At 35.9% G+C, this 23,109-nt stretch overlaps 5 protein-coding genes across 6 annotated transcripts; 2 read left to right on the top strand and 3 right to left on the bottom strand.

The window, feature by feature from the left end:
- Positions 1–5,447: 5,447 nt before the first annotated feature.
- Positions 5,448–11,609, bottom strand: LOC106668341 (cell division cycle protein 16 homolog). 2 transcript variants are annotated; one of them, XM_014397002.2, is made up of 13 exons: positions 11,488–11,609; positions 8,913–9,065; positions 8,676–8,855; positions 8,455–8,614; positions 8,264–8,394; positions 8,092–8,192; positions 7,939–8,018; positions 7,131–7,220; positions 6,892–7,048; positions 6,680–6,832; positions 6,456–6,615; positions 5,881–6,073; positions 5,448–5,821 (listed from the first exon to the last, which is right to left on the bottom strand). In XM_014397002.2, exons 1-13 carry the CDS (start codon positions 11,581–11,583, stop codon positions 5,658–5,660), a joined length of 1,818 nt encoding a protein of 605 aa, XP_014252488.1. In that variant the 5' UTR covers positions 11,584–11,609; the 3' UTR covers positions 5,448–5,657. The 2 variants fall into 2 exon arrangements, with proteins under 2 accessions (XP_014252488.1, XP_024081124.1); XM_024225356.1 differs by lacking the exon at positions 11,488–11,609 and adding an exon at positions 11,268–11,438.
- LOC106668344 (complex III assembly factor LYRM7) lies at positions 11,573–15,618 on the top strand. Its single transcript, XM_014397006.1, has 5 exons — positions 11,573–11,844; positions 11,932–12,004; positions 12,066–12,136; positions 15,086–15,167; positions 15,234–15,618. Exons 1-5 carry the CDS (start codon positions 11,821–11,823, stop codon positions 15,389–15,391), a joined length of 408 nt encoding a protein of 135 aa, XP_014252492.1. The 5' UTR covers positions 11,573–11,820; the 3' UTR covers positions 15,392–15,618.
- LOC106668345 lies at positions 12,143–14,203 on the bottom strand. Its single transcript, XM_014397007.2, has 3 exons — positions 13,130–14,203; positions 13,014–13,054; positions 12,143–12,942 (listed from the first exon to the last, which is right to left on the bottom strand). Exons 1-3 carry the CDS (start codon positions 13,137–13,139, stop codon positions 12,649–12,651), a joined length of 345 nt encoding a protein of 114 aa, XP_014252493.1. The 5' UTR covers positions 13,140–14,203; the 3' UTR covers positions 12,143–12,648.
- On the bottom strand, positions 15,429–17,514 carry LOC106668343 (signal recognition particle 19 kDa protein). Its single transcript, XM_014397005.2, has 3 exons — positions 17,321–17,514; positions 15,938–16,197; positions 15,429–15,757 (listed from the first exon to the last, which is right to left on the bottom strand). The coding sequence occupies exons 1-3, from the start codon at positions 17,377–17,379 to the stop codon at positions 15,621–15,623; spliced, it is 456 nt and encodes a 151-aa protein (XP_014252491.1). The 5' UTR covers positions 17,380–17,514; the 3' UTR covers positions 15,429–15,620.
- Positions 17,515–17,798: 284 nt separating this feature from the next.
- LOC106668342 (4-hydroxybenzoate polyprenyltransferase, mitochondrial) lies at positions 17,799–19,864 on the top strand. Its single transcript, XM_014397003.2, has one exon. It carries the CDS (start codon positions 18,040–18,042, stop codon positions 19,165–19,167), a length of 1,128 nt encoding a protein of 375 aa, XP_014252489.1. The 5' UTR covers positions 17,799–18,039; the 3' UTR covers positions 19,168–19,864.
- The last annotated feature ends 3,245 nt before the right edge of the window (positions 19,865–23,109 follow it).

Genomic DNA, 23,109 nt, shown 5'->3' with positions numbered 1-23,109 from the left:
TCTCTCAAGACGACTGAAAACTAAGTAGGTCCTAGGAATTGCTCATACAACGAGAAAAAGCTATAAAAGCACAGAATTCACACGGAAAACCTTTCGGATGGGATAGGACGCGCGAAATTGTAATGATTGCACAAAAAATTGTAATCCACCGCTTGGGAACTTTCGTCTGGTGGCCGCTGTACCTTTAACAGTTACTATTAAACAAAAAAGGTTGTCATTGTTTTAATCTATATATGTGTTTAGCAGTCTAAGGCCTTGGCTTAGATGAAAAAGCAACTAACCAGCGGGAATCGAACCCACGAACTTCGGCTTAATACGCCGCAGCTCTAACCAGGTGAGCTTTCGCGACTTCGGTCCAGCCGAACATCAACTCCTCATCTCAACCTATATCGGCGAATTGAGCCGAAGGTCGTGGGTTCTTATTTCGCTCAACCAAGACTTTAGATTGAAAGTATAATCGGTTAAAATAGTTAATACGGTCAATTGAGATTGCTATATACATGTATAGATTAATATAATAATTACAGAAGTACTTAATTTGCTAACAGCTCTCTGTGACCAGTTCAAAATTCGCCGAGAATCAAGTCTTGATTACACATTTGAAAATATGGCTAAAAGAGGGAAAACATTTATGGATAGCAGGCAGTTGCATGTTTTTTGTGTTTTTTAAAAAGTTTGCGGGGCGTTTCCAACAGCAGAGGTCATTTGAATCCTCGAAGTGCAGGCATTGAAAAAAAAAATTGTAAGTATGTCGAAACCTTTCTCTATCAGTAGCTATGAGCGCCGTGACAACTCTGAACCGTTGCAGCCACCGACACCTCAATGTACCGTCAATACTTTATGATAGGTTTAAGTTATGGGGTTATTAACGTCCAAAAAAAACTGATACATGCTAAGCTCGCACGCTGTAAAAACATCATACTCTTGGAAGAATTATGTTTGTAATGAAAAAAAAGTTTTGTCATCGCTGATCATCTTTGGTTTTAAACGCTTAAATTATTGTTATTAATGGACGAGAAAATGATAGGTTAGTTCACGGCGCCGAAAAATACCTTTTATGAATACTGGATTGTGTTGCGGGTTTGGTAGACCTTCAGCGCCGTGAAATTAGTTGCTTTGATGGATGAAAAAACTGTTGGGATTTGAAGATCTCTGTGAAGTGTGTTATTGTTTACGTAAAAAGGGGCAGAAACAATTAGTCTTAGAATTTTGGATTGAAAATTTTGTAACCTTTGATTATTGGAATATTTGGCCGATCCTTGACACCCACATCCCAATAGGTTTGATGAAGTATGTGTCGAAAGTTTAGATTTTAATAGTAATTTTGATTGTCGGTTGAGTAGGTAATAAAGCATTTTAAATTGGTTGTTTTTTTTATATCAAATGTAAGTCCTAAATAGTTGACTTTTTCGGATAGATGAACATGTTCATTATATAAGTTATGCTAGGACAAGTCTCACGATGGAGCGTAAATGTGATATGTTGTGACTTTGACGGGTCAAACTTTATTTTACAAAGATGGCTCCATTTTTCAATTGTTGGTATGTAGTTTTCTAGCATAAGTGAAGCTTGTGTAGAAAATGGCTTTTTAATATGGCGGTGTCATCTGCGTCTATGGCGGTAAATGCATTCTCATTTGTGTGCGTGTCAGAAGAAAAAATTGTGTACAATAGCGGAGCGAGTATTGACCCTTGCGTCACACCTACAAGGACTTCTTTCATCTCGGAAATTTCCGATCCCTGGTTTATTGGGAAAAATCTTTCCTGAAAGTATGATTGTATATTCAGATAAGGCCTGGGGTAAAAGTAATTTTAATTTGTATAATAATCCCTCATGTCATAAGTTTAAAGTTATATTCATTATCCTTTTAAATTAATTACAGGTAATTAGGAGCTGTCGTAGTCAAAATAAATACTAAATAATGCTATATTTACGCCTCTTGTTTTCTGTTATGATTAATCACATTTGCACCAAAAGTAGCATTATGCCCTTCCTTCTGCTCCGCCTAAAAATCGCATTCAGGAAGTTTAGGAAAGAAAAATCTTTTTCCTTCGTTGATTTCATTTTATATTATTCTTATTCTTAAACCTTTTTCAATGGCTCTAGACAGGCATTTGAGTGAGTATGCATTTCCAGGGTCATAACATTATTAGTCGAAGGATACAGCCAGCGCGAAGTCGCCAGGACAGGGTCGACCTAGGTCTACAGACAAAAGAGATTCATATATCAAATAGATTCATCCGTCATCAGCTCTACGAAACCGTAGCATTACGGGAAATGAGATAAGAAATCTGATGACAAGTCCGAAATGTTTCAATTTTCTCCAGGACTATGAGGAAAATACCTTCAGGGCCTGGCACCAAGCTTACCACAGATCAGAAAATGGCCAGGGTTGGATTCGCACGGGAACATGTGAATTGGAAATTGGAAGATTGGGGACGAGTTCTCTTTACAAATGAGGTGATAGTCCGCCTCAAATCTTCATATGGGCTTAATATGGAGACGCTCAGGAGAAAGGTACGCCCCATGCTTCATAGTTCCTTAGGTGGCATTCCATGGTGGATCACTGATTTTCTGGGGTAGCATTTCCCATTGGTTGTGAGAGGAAGATCTCTAACTTCATACAGAGTTCCCTTTTATGAATGTTGCCAGGTCATGTGTACCTATGGTATGGTATCTGTGGTGGCACCTGCAGTTACCGCGGTACCCGCTAGTTGTCAATCAAGACAATCGAAGAACATGTGTCATTTACCCCCACATTGGTGATTCTTGCTAATGGAGGATGCCAGGCCTCATATGTCGATTTAGTCATTTTTCGATCAAGCTTGATGTCAGTTGAATGATCGGAGTCTTTCTTCAACATGATGAAAAAATAAACAAGTCTGACATATAAAATAAAAACAAAGCATCGATGCTTGTACACAACGTTTAATAAACAAACAAAATTGTTATTTTTAAAGTAGGCCTTGTTTATATTTGAACGAATGTTTTTTTTACCCGGAGCAAAGCGGTAAGTTTCTTTTTGGCGAGAAAATTTTCTGCAAGAAGTAATCACTCTCCAAAACATTCGTTCTTATTAGAATGTAATAGGCCAAACAGAAAAAGATTGGAAAGACGGTAAAGCAGATAAAGACGGTTGCAGTTAATCCTTTAATCCCTAGAAAGCTGATAGCAAACCTTACTTAAAATAGCCGTTTAGATTGAAATTGATATTTTTAACGTCTTTTTCTGAGACCGTAGAACCATTATTTATATAGGTACTGTTAAATGGGGCGCGTGCTGGTGTGGTCGCGAAATAATGAAAATAATTAAATAAACTAAAATTAAATAAAACCCCAATACCTGAGGCGAAAGGTAGTCCTCCTCGCCAATGATGGCTTAGATTACCACGATACCTGCTAGGTTCCCTCCGAACCTTTTCTATTGACAGCTGGCGGATTTCACTCCTGTGATTTTAAATTAAAAGAGCATTAAATAATCTATAAGTCTTAAAGCAAGGAATGTTAATACTTCTGATGTTACGCACAGAAGCAAGAAGCAAAAAACTAAGTTCCTCTTAGCCCGCATGAGAGCAAGTTAAGACGGGAGCAAACTACTTTATTGGCCATTTAGGAGGAATTAGGGCGCAAGGGATTGTGAGAAGCATTTCAACTTTTCAATGAATCATGAACCTTTGCGCCAACCAGTGCCTTTATAGCTGTAGTTTGTAGATCTGTGCATCTTTCGTACTTTTCTATATTCTATTTCTATTTCTATATACACAGAGTTGTATTGCATGGACTTCGGCTTGGAAAATTGTTGGGAGTCCAAGAGGCCTGACCAAGGGTAAAGCCATCCTGGGGTTGATTACCCAGTTTCTGCAGCATTTTCTTCAATTGAGCCTTTAAGCCAAGGGTTATACCTAGATATTTTGTTTCTTTATAGAAAGTTAAGGCCTCATCTTCTACAGTGGGTGCTTTAGATTGAGCTTCATTCTTCTTGTAAAAGGTATGAGATATGTTTTCTTACGGTTTATGCTTAAGCCCATTTTCTCCCACCATTTTGGGTATTTTGCATCTGATCTGACAGTGTCATCCAAGTTCCCTTTTATGAATGTTGCCAGGTCATCTGTGTAATCTATGATATGGTATCTGTGGTGGCACCTGCAGTTACCGCGGTACCCGCTAGTTGTCACTACCAGTTCTTGAATGGTCTCACCCACTGCAGCCAGAGTATAGCCATTTTGTATATAAGTAGAGGCACTGCCCTGCTGACTTCAAACTCGTCTACTTGACAAGGTCTCACTGCACACCTTGCGACAAGTCTTACCAAATAGGTCTCAAGAATCAGTAGTGGAGTCCCAACAACGACAACAATTGGCACTTGCAGTATTACTCTTGACTTTGCCTTGGCTACCGGCCAACTACAGAAACTGAGTCCTTTCAGCCATTGCAGAGTCAACCGACTCACTGATCACCCCATACCACTGCCAATGGCTTACTCGGTCCCAGCCTCAACCATTGGCTGTACACTACACAACTGCCAAAACTTCCAGTCACTAAGACATCCTAAGCTGTTCAGCTCTTTAATTAGATCATGTACTACTAGCAACCAAAGAAGTGATGATAGTACCCCTCCTCAGGATATCCGTTGATAGGTTCTATCTGTATTGTCTGATGACTAAGTTCAGCATTTATTTTCCGACTTCTTAGCATTACTAAAATCAAGTTTGTACGGGGGTCTAAACTTTTTCCTTGCAGTTTTGACATGGCTTTATACAAGGTGTTATAAAAAGCTCCCTCTCTTTCCTGAACTATTAGAGCGCTTAATAAGAACTTACTTTCTCTGCCACTGATGAAGACAAGCTGACAAAAGAGTCCAGGTTGTTCAACATGTATACAAATGTAGCACAGATAAACCAATATTTTAATGTTATAATTGGGCCATTAGTGGCTGCAACGGTTTAGGCGTTGACGCAACGCTCATCACTGTAAGGTAATGGTCCCAGGTTTGAATTCAGCGTCCCTCCACTCGAACCCAACATACTTACAAATGAGCTGTCAGACATATTCAGATTAGCTCCCTACTAGGGAGTATTCTTGGTCCCATCCTTTATATCATTTGTTCTGCTGACTTGTACACCCTAATACCATCATCACGCCGACCCAGATGATACCACAATTTGTCCAGCTGTTCTGATGACACAAATAGCTAAGCCTGAAGCCAGCAAAATAGTGATCATTCGATTCAAACAGTATATGCACACCGACAACCCTTTTTTATTGCCAGTAAATTATCAGGTTGCACATGGCAATATTCATATTTATTGAGCTATGGCTAAAAAAATGTTACAGGAATTATTTTATTTAAAAAAGTCAAGATTTAAAACAAATAATGTAATAACTGTTGTTATTCAATTATGGTTTAAAAAAAGAAATTTAAAAAAAAAACATTTAATCTATAAATATTCCGAGCCATATTGTGTAAATAAATCATTTATGTCACCAGTGGGAAATCTCATTATTGAATTAAATACATAATTTTCAATTAATAAAATAATCCTTTTTTTTGTAGGGTATTACAATTAATTGCTTAAAGTGGTGCCACTGTCACCCATCTAATCTGTGGTTATTTACATATGAAGAAATGGCGAGAGGGACAGGGCGTAAAGGGTTGCGTCAGGTATTGTTCTCGTCTTGAAAACTGTCTTGCATGTCCATCTCATCGTTTGTATGAGCAATCTGTGGACTGTTGGAACTCGGCGGGGTGCGTATGCTCACTTCTGACTCATCTGGCTTATTGCGTTTACCAAAACTGTGAAACTCGACTGGTACCTCTTCTCCTGGAAAAGTACAAATAAGTTGTAAAGTGGTTAAATTTAGAGGAGAAAAAGGGATTTACCTTCAAAAGGAGGAGCCTCGGCAACTAACTGTTCCATGATGAATGTAAGCATAGACGTGCTAAAAGTATCATCCCTTCTTAAACTCAAGGCCTTGTGGAAAGATTCGGCGGCCTCAGACGTCTGGCCGACTAGTGCCTGTACAAATCCTATACTCGCCAGTGTCGATGGGCTCAATGGTGCTAATACTAAAGCCTATAAAATCAAAATTTCCTAATACACTGTTCTCATTTAACATGTTATGGCCGTTGTTCTGGAACAGCGCTCCAAACCTTTCCCCTTATACAGATATCATTCCAGAACAACGCACCTCTTCTAGGCTCCGAGGCTTATTGTAGAGTGTTGGAAGTGTATTTTTAGAATCAGCTCGGTGTCACAAGTCTTTCTTTAGTAGTGCTTTGTCAATGCTATGAAAACTGATTTTTCATTTGACCTTTTTGAAATTTAGGATTTTTTAAGAAAAAAAATCTGGATATCGGAAGTATCATAACAAATCAGTTTCATAAAAAACATGTTAATACTTCTACCCCCAAACCTCATCTATTGTTAATTCTAACAGAGTTCAATAAAAACATACCTTTTTATGGTAAACTAATGATTTATCGTATTTCTTTAATTTACGACAAGTATGACCTAAATTGTTAAACAACGATTCCCATTTATCAGCAATAATGACATCATCAATTTCTTTCACCCTGGAAAGTGCTTCTTCAAAGTATTTTTCAGCTGCTACATAACTGCAAAAAACAAAAATATGAGTCAGTTTGTATTAAACTGCCTACTTAAAAACGGAAAACCCACTCGTTGTTTTGATAAGCGACCACTCCCATTTCGTGGATGACAAACGGATCTTTTGGAGCGATGGTCTGTGCTTGTAAAAAGAATTTTTCTGCCAATTTTATGTTGTTTGTTAAGCCGCACTCCAAGCCGATGTACAGAAGTGGCAAGTGGCACCTGAAAAAATACTCGACAACATGAAGATTCGCTCGATCGTTTTAAATAAACCGATGTACCCTTTCATTAATTGAGATGCTTTGAAATAGGCAGCCATCGCTTGATCGTGTTCATTTTCAACAGCAAACGAATGGCCGTAAACAAGCCAGGCCGGTCCAAAGACCCGATCTAAAGAAGTTGCTTTTCCTAAATATCTGCGAGCGGGGTCGGTATTTCCTATTTTCACCAGGGTCATTATCTATTATTAATCACATTCTTTTTTTGTTTGTATTTAAATTTTATTTTTTATTAAATGTACCTTTTAAATAATAATAACATCCAACTGCAAACCATGAAACTGCTAAATCTGGATGCCGATCAACTAAATCATGTGCTAAATAAAATAATGCTGAAATCATATAATTAAATCTTATTTTAATTTATTTTATTTAATACTATTTGTAAAAAAATACATTGAGTAAATAGTATAGTTATATCTGTGTTATAGTTATATATACGGATCTAACATATCTGTTTGACCAGGAGGCAGTGAGGAGAGAATCGAGTGCTGGAACTCTCTTTTATTTAATTGGGTGGGTTAAGATAGGTCACAAAGCATCGTCGTTTTAAACAGGAAAGAGTTAGGGCTAGGGTTATGTTGGATGAATAGTTTAGAATGGAAATTGAGGAAGCACATTCAGATAAGTTCTTTCATGAATGGGATTTTAAGATCTTTATGGATAGTTTGATTGGTGGTCTAGAAGGGAGGTAGGTGACGTAGAGGGATTGAGGATCCGTTGGAGAACTTTACAATGAAACTGAATTCGTTGGATATTGGATGATTTGGCTGAGCCCCACAGCTCAACTCCGTAGGACCAAATAGGTTTGAGTTATTCAACCTGATCTGCCACCGATTTTTTTTTTCCAACATAATGGGAGGGGAGTATTGTGAAAAAAGGGCCTGAGTCAAATGTGGAAATCGAACCCACGACTGTGGAGTCTATGAAACAAGAGTTTCTCATTCTAACCACTTGGCTACCACAGTCCCTCATCATAAATGTTCATTAAATTAAAAAATAACTGTGGAAATAATTTGTTTCAGATTACATTATTCAGCCATAACTCACCATTTCCTTTTTTTAATTCGACTAAACAGGCAATGTGAATTGGGAGGCAGGACATATGGTAAGGATCTTTGTCCAATACTCTGCAAAACATTATTGTATTCAAAAAATAAATAAATAAATAATGAGATACATTATTTATAGTTGCATACATACAACTGAGTCGTTAGAAAACATTCGGAATAAGCGCAGGCATAATAATGTCGTTCAGCCTTAGCAACTTCAAGGTCTAGATTACCCTCTAATTTTGGATGAACCTAAATTAAAAAATACACAAGATTATTATTGTACCAATTTTTATGAATAAATGTTGTTTATTTTTCATTACCTGGATAATGGCACGAGACGGTACATTTTGATACTTTTTAAGCAAGCTATCGTACAAGCTGCGAACAAGCCATTCTTCATCTTTAGTTTTGCATTGTGCAGCAAAGGGGAGGGTGGATATTAATTCTTTTTCTGTTAAGCATCACAGTGAACTTAAAAATCTGTTTAAAGACAAACTGTGATATACAATACCTTCCCAAGAAGTTAACATTTGGTGTTGGACAAGAGCTTGAAAAGCATCATAGCAATGTATATCGCATCTGAGCGCTTGTTTGTAACATTCTGATGCAAGGCTTCGATTGTCGAGAGCTTCATAAACGCACCCTTTAAGATAAAGTATGGCGCTATGGAGCTGCAAAATTATTTAATAAATAAAAATTGCCCAATAGAATAATTAAAAAGTTGACACTCACGTTAATAGTTGAAAATCCTTCCAGCGGAGTATCGGGTAGTTCCAAAATTGATGTCATGGTACCTCCAATTAACATGTTTCCATTATTTCCATCTTCGCCATTCAACAGTGCGAGGGCATCTTTAAACTCCTTCGCTTCCAGGAGGCACTTTGCCGCCAAGTATCGACATATCAAATGTGTCTGAAACAAATTGGCTTTGAAAAAACAAAATCAAACTTTCACCACTGGAACACATACTTTTTCTAGTTGACGATTTTTAATTAAGAGTGCAGCTCGGTGATATTGTTTTAGAAGGTACATGCATTGAGCAAGCCAATATACATCCCTTGGTTCACCGTCACTCAGCGAAACTACTTTGTCCGCCCAGAACAAAGCAGATGAGTACATTTGCTGAAAAGAAAAAGAAAATATTTTTTCAGATATATCATTTTTACACCAAAGTGAGGTCTGTACAATCAAAATATTGAATTGAGCATTCAATATCACTCTGGCAAACATATCTGTTCTAAGAACTATTATGTTGTATCTCTGTATGTCTCGTGTGGTTAAGTATGTAGTGTTATTATTTTTAATTTCTACCTGCCAACATAACTTTTACCCTCCGACATGGAATAATGCCACCACAACTACATAACATATCCCTTCCTACAGTTAACCATGTCCATGTGCTGTCCATTAACAAAAGACTAACTTGGAATCCCTATACAAGATTAAAAAACAGGAACTGACTATTCACCACAAAACACTCTCACGACTCCTAGACAAATGATCAGAACTGATGCTTCACAACAAACGATTGATATACGAGACAGTAATTAAACCCATTTGGACATTGATTGTGAGAACTTAGGCAACTCTAGGACTGTTATTGACCTAACAGCCCGTTTACACACTCAAGCCATTTGCAAAAACTGGTTTGCACAAGCCGTTTGTGCAAAAGAACTGAATGAAATGCTGCTGTTCACATGTTCAGTTTGGCTTGCACAATTGAAGTGAGGAATCCTTAAATTATAGTTTTCTGTGGCTCAAATGGAAAATTTTGACAAAGAACTAATTCTTGCAATGATTGTGGTTTGCATTATTAAAAAAAAAAGATCAAACTGAAGGCGAATAAAAGGAAATGGTCTAAACCATGGCTGGTAAAAAGGTTTTTTTTTTTTCTCATACCAATTTAGTAGCTGAATTGTTCAGTGAACATGATGATTTTTGCAACTATTTGTGTACGAGCGAAGCAACATACCAACATTCAATAAATTTAATTTCACCAATAATTTCAAGAGCAGACTTGGTTATGAGATGTGCAATTATCCCTCATGGACAGCTATCAGCTAAACGAGTGATTCCCAAACTTTTTTGGCCCATGGACCCCTTTTTATATCAAAACTTGCCCATGGACCCCCAAGTGATAAAGCTACACAAATGCATAGTATAAAAATTACAAATTAAAAAAAAATGTTGAAGAAGTATTTACTGAAATTATGTTTTGTTTAAAATAAAATTTAAAATAAAATTAATGACCATGAATGTGATGAGATGTTATGAGTGTATTTATGTCTGGCTCAATGTTTGTGAGCAGCAACTGCAAATCTCCACGAGCACTAATTTCTAGTCTTCACCAATAGTGTACGGTTTTCCGGGCTTTGCAATCAATAAAGAAATGTTATAAGAAGTACGCAGTCCATCATCATCTGGCTTAGATGTCCCTATGAGTTGTTGCAATGACAGTGTTTTCAAATATTTTTATTGACTGTTTAAAGAAATGTTAAATCCTTATCTTTTTGTCCCTATGGATTTTTATTAAATGCTGCTTAAGCTTGAAAGGTTTCATTGAATCATTTGACATAGTTTTGTTACATAGAAGACATAGGTAAAGTACTATATCCTGATAATGAAATAAAGCTATATTTCAAATATTCAACACAGTATTGTCAGCATTTTTTCTTCGGCTCACTCATACTGTTATCTGTAAAAAAAGGGCACAAATGATATAAGAAAATGTGTATATCAAATGTTTTATTTGCAACAAACCACTGTTACTGCAACAAACAACACTGTTACTGCGTAACACAGAAAACAAACACTTTGAGTGAGTACAAATACTTTGATTGAATCTAAAATTTCTAGCATTGCATAAATTAATTTCTTTTCACATCCTAATGTTTTGTAAAATTTAAACAATGTTTATAAATCCCAGGCCCTGAAGATGATCTTAAAAAGATCGAAACGTTGGCACGATAAAGAAAATGTTTTTCTAAACCTACATCACACCAGACCGCATCTCACGATCTCCACAGAATCATTTTGCTTATTCATTTAGCAATATGGTTATAGTTACAAGTTACGGCAGTTACTTAGTTGTAATAGTTACTGCTTATCTTATCAGTTCTCTTACTCATTACCGAGTATTGTTTTTGACAAATTGCACCTACAAAATGTACTTTTAATTCATTTTTTGTTTAATTGACGTATGTGCTTTTGATGCCATTACACCTACATTATGTAGTTATGACTCCAACTACTACTTTATGCCATTGACTCATTTTACATTTCCTGGTACAGATAGAAAAACCATAACCGGCTCATTTTACTTACTTTGGTTAATCCCATGGGGTCGGCTCAATTTGACATCGCCCGATCCAACTTTTTAAAAAAATTAAACAATACACTCATCCCACTTTTATCATTTCTATTAAGGTCAGAACTTGTCTTGAGTGTGATGAAGTTGGAAAATAGCTGAAACCCCCTATTAGCCATTCAAACGCAAATGATCACATACTTAAAACAATAATTAATCAATTAATAATAAGCTTACCAGATCGATGTAGGACCTGACCAGCTTGCGATAGCTGTCAACGTTGATAGTTTTATCCGAATCAATCTTCATCTCCGAATCGGAACCAGTTGGCATTATACGACGGAATCGAAATTTAAAAAAGTTTTCCTTCTTCTGGAAAATTCATCGAACGATTTGAGTCGAGGATCGGCCGGGCTAAACAATTCTACCAACGATCGCGGGCTCGTCAACCTGGTCGCGGAGGTTACGCGAGGTTTCGACTTTAGAGGGAGCGAGTCTTCAACCTTCACCCTGATTCGACCGATTTCACTATACCAAAAAAAAAACTGAAAAGGATTCTTACTTTAAATTATGTCCGCCGAATTAAAAAGACAAGTGAGTCCAGTATTTATAAGTTTTTCGCATTTTGCTCCCGGATTTTATTTTCCGTCTTATTTGATAATTTTCTCGTTTTCTGTGCAGGTCTTGCATACTTTTAAAGTCCTCCACAGGACGAGGCTCAACGTTTTTAAAGGCGACGACAAAGCTTTGGCCGGTAAGCTGTTTAATTTGTTTACGTTCAATTGTCACTTGCTCACATTGAATCATTTTCCTAGCCGCAAGAGAGAGGATCAATTATGAATTTAGAAAGAACAAAACACTCTGCGATGACTCCGCCATTAGAGACGTGAGTTGATATTTTCATTTATTACTGCTTAAGTCCAGACAGGCGAAGACAATAAAAGACATACCGCACACGCACAAGAAAAATTCTAGAAACTAGATTATTAAGGACAGCGTCACACTAGATGGAATGCAACGGAAGTTTCCACTGTAATGTCTCCATCGAGCTCCATTGTTGCACCAGCGCCCGTTGATGGAATTTTCCGCTAGGTTCCATCTAAGTAGGTCAAAACAGGGCAAAGGGGTAGAACAGAAGTGGCTGCGGGCTGTAGTAATTCCGTTCAATTCCAGTGTATATGTGGCTTGTTCGGGTTGGGTGGATTTTTCACCATGAAATTTCTGTCGCAGAAACTTCTGTCACATTCTCTCTAGTGTGGCGCTGGCCCAAGGGCTGACACACGTAGCGGTTTTGAGCGAAGCGTTTACTGGAAAACGGAGTTTTTTCCTCCCCGATGTGAAAATGCTCATGTCTCTTCGGTGCCAGGGCATTGGTGATGCGCAGCACAGGATGCACCTTCATAGACCAGAAGGTGGAGAGGAAGAAGCAGTCATTGGCAATTGGGTGTTTTTAGCCATACAGCTGTGTGACATTGTTATTTTATTGCCACTGAACTGGTACAGTGTTTTCCTCGGTGCCAGCTCCCTCATTTTGGTGGAAGTGTTTCCATTAATGAAAAGTGTCACATACTGGTCACAAATGGTATTGGGGATGACGTTCATTGGGGCGCTTTGCTCCGTTGGTCTATGCTCCACTACACCATCTGGGCTGTCTGCCTTTCCCTGTATATTGCTGGGGTCTGCTGGACCATCCTGTACGACATGATATACACCCATTGTGTTGGAAGAAGGGGCTATCCTTAATTGGCAGCAACGCTCCTTACCTTTTCTAGTTCGCTGGAACCTGTTCCTCCACGTTGACTCCCTGACAGAAGGAAGGACGTGATATGAAGAAAGATAGATTAAATTAAACTAAATTAAATTAATATGATATACATACATTGGACCATAAAGTGAATTTAATTTACATAAGTTGAACAATAAAGTGACCTGGCCAGGGTCAATAGATTAAAGAGAATAGTGACAAACTTGTTACAGGAAATTAATCAAACTTTACAAAAACTTAGTTTTTAAATGTTTTTCACTGTAATTGACAATTAAGAGAACAAACACTTCAAATTAAAATCTTATTGGAAGACGTGAGCCGCCGAAAGGAAAGATCTGACCTGTGAACAGCAAAATGATGTGCGGCGAAGATTTGCAGGCGATGTGATTTTACAGCAATGAGCGGGCTAACAACTTCATAATCCGGCGGTATGCTCGTAAATTGTAACTTCGATTACAAATTGAGATTTTTAAAAAAAAAAAGAATTAAACAACGCGTTCGTTCACTCTCAAATACTAACTGGCCAGCTGGACCCCGAGACCTTTTTTTGTTTTTCGTCTCCATGGATATTTGAACAAATAAACAAAGTTAAAAAATGAATAAAATTCTCTCCGGCGTAAACACCCATTAAGACAAAAAATTGACCACCATTATCATTAGAGCACACAAACAAATTTAAATTACTGACAGCCAATATATGCAAGAAAAATCATAACCAAAAGTGGTAGTTTTTAGGGGTAGTACAGCTGGATTTTCAAAGTTTTGTGTTATCATTTAATTCTTGGACAGACGAAAGACAATATTGATAGATAATGGCTAACAACCTAGTGCTTATATACTTATTATATAAACAAAAAAGTAAACTTCCATCTGTCTCTTCTGTAAAATTTTGTTTTGTTGAGTTGTGTCACTTTTCTTGCGGGTGTGCGATATTCACTCACAACAGAATGACCAGGTTGGTTTTTTTGGTCATTCTACACTACAAAACATAGGACACGTCTGCCATTTCTTATTAATAGGCCCTGGTTTCACACAAAAAAATTAAATATATTTTAGTTCAATTATGTGAGTGAACTACTTCAACTATCATTTCACAGCACTCTTATGTAGATTGTAATAAAAATAGAGCAAAAGCTATCAAATGTTATCAATAACTAAAAAATTTCTAAAACCAAATATAACCCACCTCTAGATATCCTTTAAATATAAATTTTTCGTTTGAATTTAAATTTATCAATTTTTTAACCCCTAAAATTTTTCTTATTTTTAAGAAGCCGTTATAGGAATGAATATCTGATTGAAATAGCTACAATTCAAAAAACAGCTAAAAGGATTTTAACATCAAACATATCATTTGAAAGAAGAGTAACGTAGCTTTTTAACAACATATAATCCATTATCTTTCTACATATTTACAGGTAATTAGGAGCTATCGGAGTATAATATAATAAATAAACAGTAAATAATGTTTTGTTTACTTTTGTACTAATTAATCCCGTTTACACAAAAAGCATTATGCCCTCCCTTCTGCTACGCCTTTCAGTTAATCTTTTTCTTTCTTTGATTTCATTTGATATTCTTATTCTTAAACCTTTTTGATTAGCTCAATTTGCATAAACTAAATTTAATAAAAACAATATTATTAAGTTAGAAAACATCTGAAGATGTCTGTTAAATAACCGCAATTTTGCAACAATTATTCATATGATAATTAGTCTAACTTATTCTAGTACTTTATTTTTTTTAAGTTGATCAAAAATCAACAGGTCCTGGAGGCCCCTTAACATCTTTTTTAATTATTATTTTAAATTGGTTGTCTCCTCACTGAAGTGTATGATAAAAACCATATGTCTAGATATCCAATATGGAAAAGTCCTCATCCTCGAGGCTAATACACTTCCATCTGCCCCCCCCCCACATTGGCTGTGCATGCTGAGGCCCGTACAGCATATTGTATTACTGGTTTATGTAATTGAAATGTCTATTGAAATTCATAATCTTACATGTCCACTGTTTTCTTATTATTTGCATACTAATGTAACTTTTAAACAAGGTGTACTGTATTTTCAGATGGTTGTTTATGCCCAAGAAGTAGACGAAGAATTAAAAACAACAGTGGTCCAAGCTCAAGAGACTGATCCAGGAGTTTTCGGTGAGCAAGAATAAAAAACCAGATTATTCTTTCATATTGATATTTTATTGTAAATTTAATTCTTAGCGCTGCGTATAACACCTGACACTACAAAGTTAGATAACATGCCTTTCAATCCGGACATAGATATACCAGAACAGCCTTGTTGTAAGCAAATGACTCCGTGCTGCCGGCAGATGAGACCCTGCCAGCAAGTTGCAGCAAGCAGCACTCAAGTTAAGTAAACCAGTGGTTTTAGAAATAAATTTTAATTCAGAAATGTTATGTGATATTTATTCAATTTTATTTAATGAAAAAAGTTATGCTTATAGGAAAACAAATTTTTCATTTTTTTTCTATATATACAAAATTAATTGTTTTGTGTTATTTACATTGTTTTGTATAGTTACAGTGTACCAACATACTCTGCACCATAGTATGGATCTAATATATGTTTATGATGATTGGTAAAGTTTATCTCCTTCCTTTTCCCTTCTTCTTTGTTGCAGCTCCACTCTGGGTACTGTGACTGCCTTGCTCCCCTCCTTGTTTTCCCTGTCTGGTTTTCAGCTTGGGGATCATGTTGCAAAGGTGCAACATCACAGATTCTCCTATAAACATGTAAAATGAAAAATTCTGATAATATAAATACATTTTAATAAGTGTCTGCAAAGGAAATGAATGATGTTGGGCAATAGATTAATTGGATGGCTACAAAGCAATTTCTTGTGATAGCAACAGCATTACAAAACAATCTTAAAAATAAATTAATTAAAAAAGTGATCACTTACGTGTTGGAAAATCAGGGTTGAGGGGCTTTCCATTATCGTCCTTTAGTTGGACTCGGATCCTGCCCCTGTAGAGGACCTCTTTGCTCGTCTCCCTCGGATAGAGCTTGTTCTCTACGCCAAACTTGATGCCACCAGCAGCAGTGAGGACATCTTTTATTTCCAGGTAAGTCGGGTTCTCAACAGCTTTATCTTTTGGAACTCTTCTCCCCCCTGCAATCGTCTTCTTGCTGTTTATATACGCTGGATATATGCAGATCCATCTAAATAGAAAGCGTTTTATCAATAGAAAACCAAATTGTACATTAATTTTTGATTAGTTTGATTATCCCTCATCATTTTGTTCTCCCTAGTCTCATTTTACTCAATCAATAAAAATGGCATACATGTCTGACAAAATAAAAATAGGAATGCAACAAAGCTAATGCACCAATATTTTATAAAATTATTCATATCCATTATACTAGGACATGAAAATAGTCAGTCGTGCAAGTAAGTTATTTGCATGTTGCAATAAAACAAAACTGATTTCAGTGTAAATACATCAACATGCCTCACAATCAGGGGATGGCAGTACAAAGTGGATAAGGTGTCAGACTATTAGCTAGTATATCCCATGGTCATGGGTTCAATTCCCACCATCAATTCTGAACTTTTTCTGAAACACAAGGGTAGTGATGGCCACAAGGCCTCAATGAAAGTGGACATGGTACTCATCGATGGATGGCCCAGGGTGGGTTTGAACATATACATTACATACACGTTGTAGCAAGCTCCAAAAAAGGAAGCCAGAAAAGGATTCAGTAGGATGTTAAGCTCAGGGGGAATTCCTCCAGTTCCTGGTATCTACAATATAAAAAAATCATGATCGTTCTTAACCTCTACCACTGTAACTAAACTGACAAGTACACAGTACAGTTGAAGTTTGTATTCCATATAAATGGTATGCTCATACAGCAATCATTGATGAGTGAGTGACAGAAAGCTCCTATAGCAATCATTGGTCAGAAAATGACATTTTATAGAATTCACTAGTTTTTGTGGTCTGCTTGACCAAATAATATCTTTCAATTAATTAATCTGTATTTAAGGTATTGGTTGAGTTAAAAAATAATCATAATTGATGGGATTATTGGGAATAATACATGATATTAAGCTTAAAACTAAGGATTGAGTACAAATTTAATGGTTAATAATATTAAATAATTCAAGAAAGGAAAACTGACTTCTTAAAGCCAACCACAAACCAGTGGATTACTAAACGTTGACAGCTGCATTGATACATCGAAAAGGATGTATGCAATGCAAATAAAGTCGTCGATTTTCATCCCAGTACATCAACAAATTCATTCACATGTGAAAACTTAAATGCTTATGCGCGCTTACCTCTCTCGATCGCTGTGCTTTTTGTCTGGGCTGAAAGCTGTCACAGGCAACGCTGCCATCACGGATTACAGGTAATCTGCTAGCAAGACTCACCTGAGTGTCTGTTACACACTAAAATAACCTGACTTATTGAAACCTACCGAAGCCGATTTGCCACATATTCCATGGCCAAATCGTGATGATTAAAATGAACAACATTATAAATCTTGCAATTTGTTCATTTTACTAGATTATTATTAAAATTTTATCATTAATTTATTCAGAAAATTTTCTGTTAATTAAATTTCATTTGAAGTTTTTATTTTATAACTGTATTATAATTTGGTAAATTTACAAATTCAAGAAACTTATATAAATAAATATAATATTATCTCCGCTTTTATAACATGCTTTGAGAAGTTTGAACATATTTACTTATAAATAACCGCTTTTGGTAGATCATTATAAGAAAATTGTTATCGGATAGGCGACAAGTAGGTTACCTTGAATAACCTGTGTTTAACCTTGCGATTTCGATAAATTCGAAATCTTGCCTTAAATAAGCCTTGATATTTGAGTGAAAGGTCAGATCAAAATAATCTTACTCGATGTGATGTGATATTCGTTGTGAATTTGTTATAGAAGCTTGATGAAAGAAAATGGCCTAAATCTCCGACATGTATATAGTTTTTTGAGATGATAAGGAAACACGCATCCCATTACCAGAGAGCACTTCCAGGATGAATTTGTTTAGGAACGGTATAGGGCTGGCCAGGAAGGCGACGAGAATGAATTCTTCCCGCGTCTTCTATTCTTGGCCGGTCACATGTACTTTTCACCAAAAAAGCTTTATCGTTTTGAACGAGGACCGATCCAGGCAGGTCCGGCGGGCTTCGACGGGTGTCAAGCACGGAGGCGAGCTCACATTCGCGGAATGGATCGTCAACAGTTCCTCGGATAAGATCCGACCTTATCTGAAGTTGATGAGGCTGGACAAGCCGATCGGGTCGTGGTTGCTCTTCTGGCCTTGCGGCTGGAGCATCGCGCTCGCCGCGGATCCCGGCTGCTTCCCCGATTTGAAAATGCTCATGCTCTTCGGTGCCGGGGCATTGGTGATGCGCGGCGCGGGATGCACCATCAACGACATGTGGGACAGAGACATCGACCGGAAGGTGGAGAGGACAAAGGATCGGCCGTTGGTCAGCGGCGCCCTGTCCATCACTGATGCTTGGGTGTTTTTAGCCGCGCAGTTAAGTGTGGCGTTGATCATTTTATTACAACTGAACTGGTACAGTGTTTTCCTGGGTGCCAGCTCCCTCGGTTTGGTTGTAATCTATCCGTTAATGAAAAGGGTCACGTACTGGCCACAACTGGTATTGGGGATGACGTTCAATTGGGGTGCTTTACTCGGCTGGTCTGCACTCCACTCCTCCATCGACTGGGCCGTCTGCCTTCCCCTGTATCTTTCTGGGGTCTGCTGGACCATCCTGTATGATACGATATACGCCCATCAAGACAAAAAAGACGATACACTACTTGGGATCAAGTCTACAGCTTTGAAGTTCAATGACAAGACGAAGCTCTGGCTCAGCGGTTTTGGTACCGGAATGATAGGCGGACTCTGTACATGTGGCATTCTCTCTGAACAGACTTGGATCTACTTTGGAACCGTGGGGGTCATTGCAGGTCACATCGTTCATCAGCTGTATTCGTTGAACATTGATAATGCAATAAACTGTAATGAGAAGTTTATATCAAATAAACAAATAGGTCTACTATTATTTATGGGTATTATTGCAAGTAACATGCTCAAAACAAAAAAACATAAAGAATTAGATAACATTTCAAAAACTGTGAAACCAAACTAGTCAAACTAAATAATAATTGTAAAAAATGTACAATATTATCCTCCGTTACCACTTATAATGATTGTTTGTGATTTTAGTTTTGTAAAAATACAGTTTTTAATTTTTTGTTTGTTAATTTTATTTCTTAAATAGTATTGAAATGTTCTTCCTTGCCAAAGTGATCAAATATTTATTATTTATACATAAAGCTGTTAAACAAGAACAACGTATTCACAATGTATTTTTTTTCTTCCATAAATACATACTTTAAAATTTAAATGCCTTAGGCATTTCATGACAGTATGGTATAATTAATTTACAGAAAATAAACTGTTTAAAAAGGTTATGTTTTTGTCTAAATTCTAATTCTTATACAATTGTTCTATGTTAACCTTGATTACTTTTCAAAAATTTGACATTTCAATGTAATGTATGCAAATGTATTTTCAGTTTTGTTACAACTACTATAGACCATCTCTATAACGTTTTTTGTTAACCAATGAGAATAAATGTGTAGTCATGATAATAGTAATATGGGAAAACAAACTCGGAAATAAAATCAATTATCTTCAGTTAGATCATCTTTTATTCCATTGTTAAAAAAAAATAATAATTTATAGTATGTTGAAAGAATTGTATGTGAAAACAATACCAACAGAAAAATGAATTGCATGAAAATTTATTATCATGAAAAATACAAAATACTTTTTTTTCTCAATTCTGGCTTCCATGATTCAGATTTTTTTCCGTATCCTGTGTGCTTGCTTATATAGGCAATTAAATGTATTCTTGTTTGTTGCTTGGTTAATTTACTTTGCAGACTTAATTCCTCATTTCACTTCACTCAACATTGTGATTTGGTCTTTCTGTTTGAAATAGTTTAAGTGTTTAGACGGGCCTTTCAGTCTATTATTAAGTAGTCTTTGTAATTACATATTTGTCCAGTTACAATCAACATATCCAGTATTCTGCACCATGTGCCTACTTTTGATCTACAATGTGGCCTAGCATCTTACAACAAATGAGGATATATCTTAAAAAGGATCCTTAATGAGTTCAAAGTTTGGTGGAATAATACCCCAGGCATTAGGCATGTGAAGAGATTCATAGTAGGACTATCCTCAAAACTTGCAAGGGAACTGCTGGGCTGGAAGGCACCAGTTAGGAGTACAGATAGAAGAAGCACTTGCAGGTTCTACCAGGAAGAGGAGATCACAGAACACATTTTATATTTTTTGTGAAGGTATTTGTAGGTGCAGATTTTTTCAACTAGGAGAGGAAAAATTGCAAGCATGATCCTACGCTAAGGAAAAATAAGAGCAATAAAGCCAGAAAATATTATTAGTAGAGTATTGTCTGGTAAAAGATAGTATGATACAGTTTGTACCTACATGGAGACTGTCCTGAAGATAAAAAAGCAGCAGTTGCATAGTGGACATATGCAGTATCAATAGAACCTAAAGGAATAAGTTAAAGAGGCATCATCAAGATGTAATGAGTTTGGCAATTTTTTAAAAATATTTTAACCCCCCCCCCTCATGAAGTACACATTTTTTTATAATCATGCTAATGAACACACATTTAATTGACACAAAAATGATAGTGTTAATTAATTATTATGCAAAAAAATGCAATTTTAAAATCTCGCATGTATATGTTTCTTCCAAACCTGCAATTTTGGAAAAAAGATTTATAAATTTGCATTGTTTGTGTGCTAATGACTTTGTACGAAAAAAATTTTACTTCTTACAAATTATATACCTAATATATTATAACTATTAAGAAGCATATTGTCCAAAAAGTGCTTTAACTGACAAAATTTTGGTTGTCAATTTACAAGGAAATATTTATTTGAAACCACAATTTATAAAACACTCATTCTTTGGAAAAATATAATTTAATAATTAAGAATAATCAAAGAGAACAATCAAAACAACAAAATCGACAGAATGAACTACTGTATAACTATTAAAATTTTAAAATAGTTATTAAATTGTTGTTTTTAGTAAATAAGAAAGTTCAAGCGGTTAACATTGGCAACACTGCCTAAGATGGATCCCTTTTGGCGGTGAGGCTGTGACTTACCTTCTCTTGATTTTTCCTTTAATGCAGCAAAGTTGAAAAGAAATGGGTGAAAGTTATTTTGTAAGTTATTTTTAATATGTATAACTTGTTTGTAAAGGTGAGATGATTGAAAATAGTTCATTATTTAAACAGAACATTATTAAGTAATGTTCAAAATAGCAAATTTCCTAATTGTTACCCGATCAGTTTGTAAAAGAATCCTGTAACCTGACAAATGTGGCACAATGGTTGTTGAAACAGAATAATCTTTAGAATCTCAGATTCTGATTATTTAAATCAAGCCATGTAAAAATAAAGTTTTGTTGTTTTAATAAGTCAAGAGCTTTTCAATTGTCTTCACATAATAATATGTTCAATCATGTTTTAAGTCTGACAAAATGCAAAACAAAAATCAGCAGTTACAGAGGACATAAAATGTTTAATGTTATCATGTAAGATTTCGTCCATTTAAATAAACAGAAGAACAACTGTGTAACTGATAGTTGTTTAGTATGGTTTATGACAGAGGATTATTCACCCCACCTGTAAAATTTAAAACCATATTAAACTTATGATTAACTATACAAAAGAAAGAATGACCGTAGAGAGATAGAGGGATCCACCAAATTTGAACCATAAGTCATTATTTTCCATAATCCACATCAACTTTTTCCTTCATATGAAAAGAAAGAAGTTTTCAAAACTCAATGGAATTGAGAAAAATCAAGTAACTGCGATTTTTACAAGGTGTGGTTTTATTTACATTACTAAGATTATCCCCATAGTTCCTTGCATTTTCTGTTTTATTAGATTAAAAATAGTAGGGGAGAAAAGTCAATTTTTGAAAAACATTTTGGTCTCGGCGATCTGGACTGGTTTAAAAAGAGTAAAATTGTCCGTTTTACGGAGGGTAAGATATGGGAGTGTTTATGGGAGGGGTGGGGCAAAAGAGGTCAAAAGGTACAGAATGAGAAAAAGTTTTATGTCAAAAAGCACATTTTACATTATTTTTTACATTACTTTTTATGACATTAGAGTTACATAGGAAGGCACTATTATTAAATGTAACTTATCAAATTTGTGAGAGTTCAGCGAGAACTGGCGATTATAGAAAAAGAGTAAAATTATACGATTTATGTTATTAAGAAAGACAATAAACACTCTGCCGCTATTTCCTTTTTCGCTTGATAATCTGTAGAACGGGCTTATGGACGGTTATTTCTTACCCTAATGAAATTGCCAATTTGAGTAAAAAACGCACTATCAAGTTCAGTAGAAAACATCACGATATACGGAATCAATGAGCTTATTTCCATTCCAAAAAAGTCATCGTTAGTTCAATTAAAGTGTTATTCATGAATAAGTTCCAACCAATTTTGGAGGAAAAATCAGCAGTAGCTAACAGTTTTGTACTAAATAATCATTACTAATCGTCACCAGCAGCTACTTTTTATCTGGAAATACTCGCATTCTGCGTGGAACTATGTCATACCGAGAAAAATCGAAAATGCGCAAACCAACCATAAATCATAGGAATTATTTTTTAAACAATGATAGGATTTACTAATTTATGTTTATTAGAGAACTATTAACTTTTTAAATTTTTGTATTTTTATTTACGATGTTTATGATGATGGTTAGGAAATAAATTGTCTTTTCCGCAATAGACATTTATTTCGCCAAACGCGTTTCGGTCTAATGCAGACCATCTTCAGTGGCTTTTTTTTATATAAAGTAGTTTGACGGTTTTTTACATCGTTGTAGCTCAGAAGTGGATGTCCGGACGACTATTCTTGACAGACGCCAAGTCCATAGTCATCCAGCATCCATTTCAGAGGTTACAACAATGTAAAACTCTGGATCAAGGTATGATCTCGAAGAAGAAGAAAGCCAATTTAG

The sequence above is a fragment of the Cimex lectularius genome, unplaced genomic scaffold, assembly GCF_000648675.2.
Source record: "Cimex lectularius strain Harlan isolate CLEC.00 unplaced genomic scaffold, Clec_2.1 scaffold11, whole genome shotgun sequence".
Classification (NCBI taxonomy): Eukaryota; Metazoa; Arthropoda; class Insecta; order Hemiptera; family Cimicidae; genus Cimex; species Cimex lectularius.
Note: the sequence above shows the minus strand (reverse complement) of the source record. Positions and strands in the feature narration are given on the sequence as shown.

Coding starts and splice junctions, on each gene's coding strand:
- LOC106668341 (XM_014397002.2), bottom strand. CDS start 11,583: ATGCCAACTGGTTCCGATTCGGAGATGAAGATTGATTCGGATAAAACT. Junction 9,066..11,487: donor TCAGGTCCTACATCGATCTG/GTAAGCTTATTA, acceptor TTTTCTTTTCAG/CAAATGTACTCATCTGCTTT. Junction 8,395..8,454: donor AATGTTAACTTCTTGGGAAG/GTATTGTATATC, acceptor GATGCTTAACAG/AAAAAGAATTAATATCCACC.
- LOC106668344 (XM_014397006.1), top strand. CDS start 11,821: ATGTCCGCCGAATTAAAAAGACAA. Junction 11,845..11,931: donor CCGCCGAATTAAAAAGACAA/GTGAGTCCAGTA, acceptor TTTTCTGTGCAG/GTCTTGCATACTTTTAAAGT. Junction 15,168..15,233: donor GACTGATCCAGGAGTTTTCG/GTGAGCAAGAAT, acceptor TTTAATTCTTAG/CGCTGCGTATAACACCTGAC.
- LOC106668345 (XM_014397007.2), bottom strand. Junction 12,943..13,013: donor GTTCCAGCGAACTAGAAAAG/GTAAGGAGCGTT, acceptor CATGTCGTACAG/GATGGTCCAGCAGACCCCAG.
- LOC106668343 (XM_014397005.2), bottom strand. CDS start 17,379: ATGGCAGCGTTGCCTGTGACAGCTTTCAGCCCAGACAAAAAGCACAGC. Junction 16,198..17,320: donor AAGCACAGCGATCGAGAGAG/GTAAGCGCGCAT, acceptor CTTTCTATTTAG/ATGGATCTGCATATATCCAG. Junction 15,758..15,937: donor CAACCCTGATTTTCCAACAC/GTAAGTGATCAC, acceptor ACATGTTTATAG/GAGAATCTGTGATGTTGCAC.
- LOC106668342 (XM_014397003.2), top strand. CDS start 18,040: ATGAATTTGTTTAGGAACGGTATAGGGCTGGCCAGGAAGGCGACGAGA.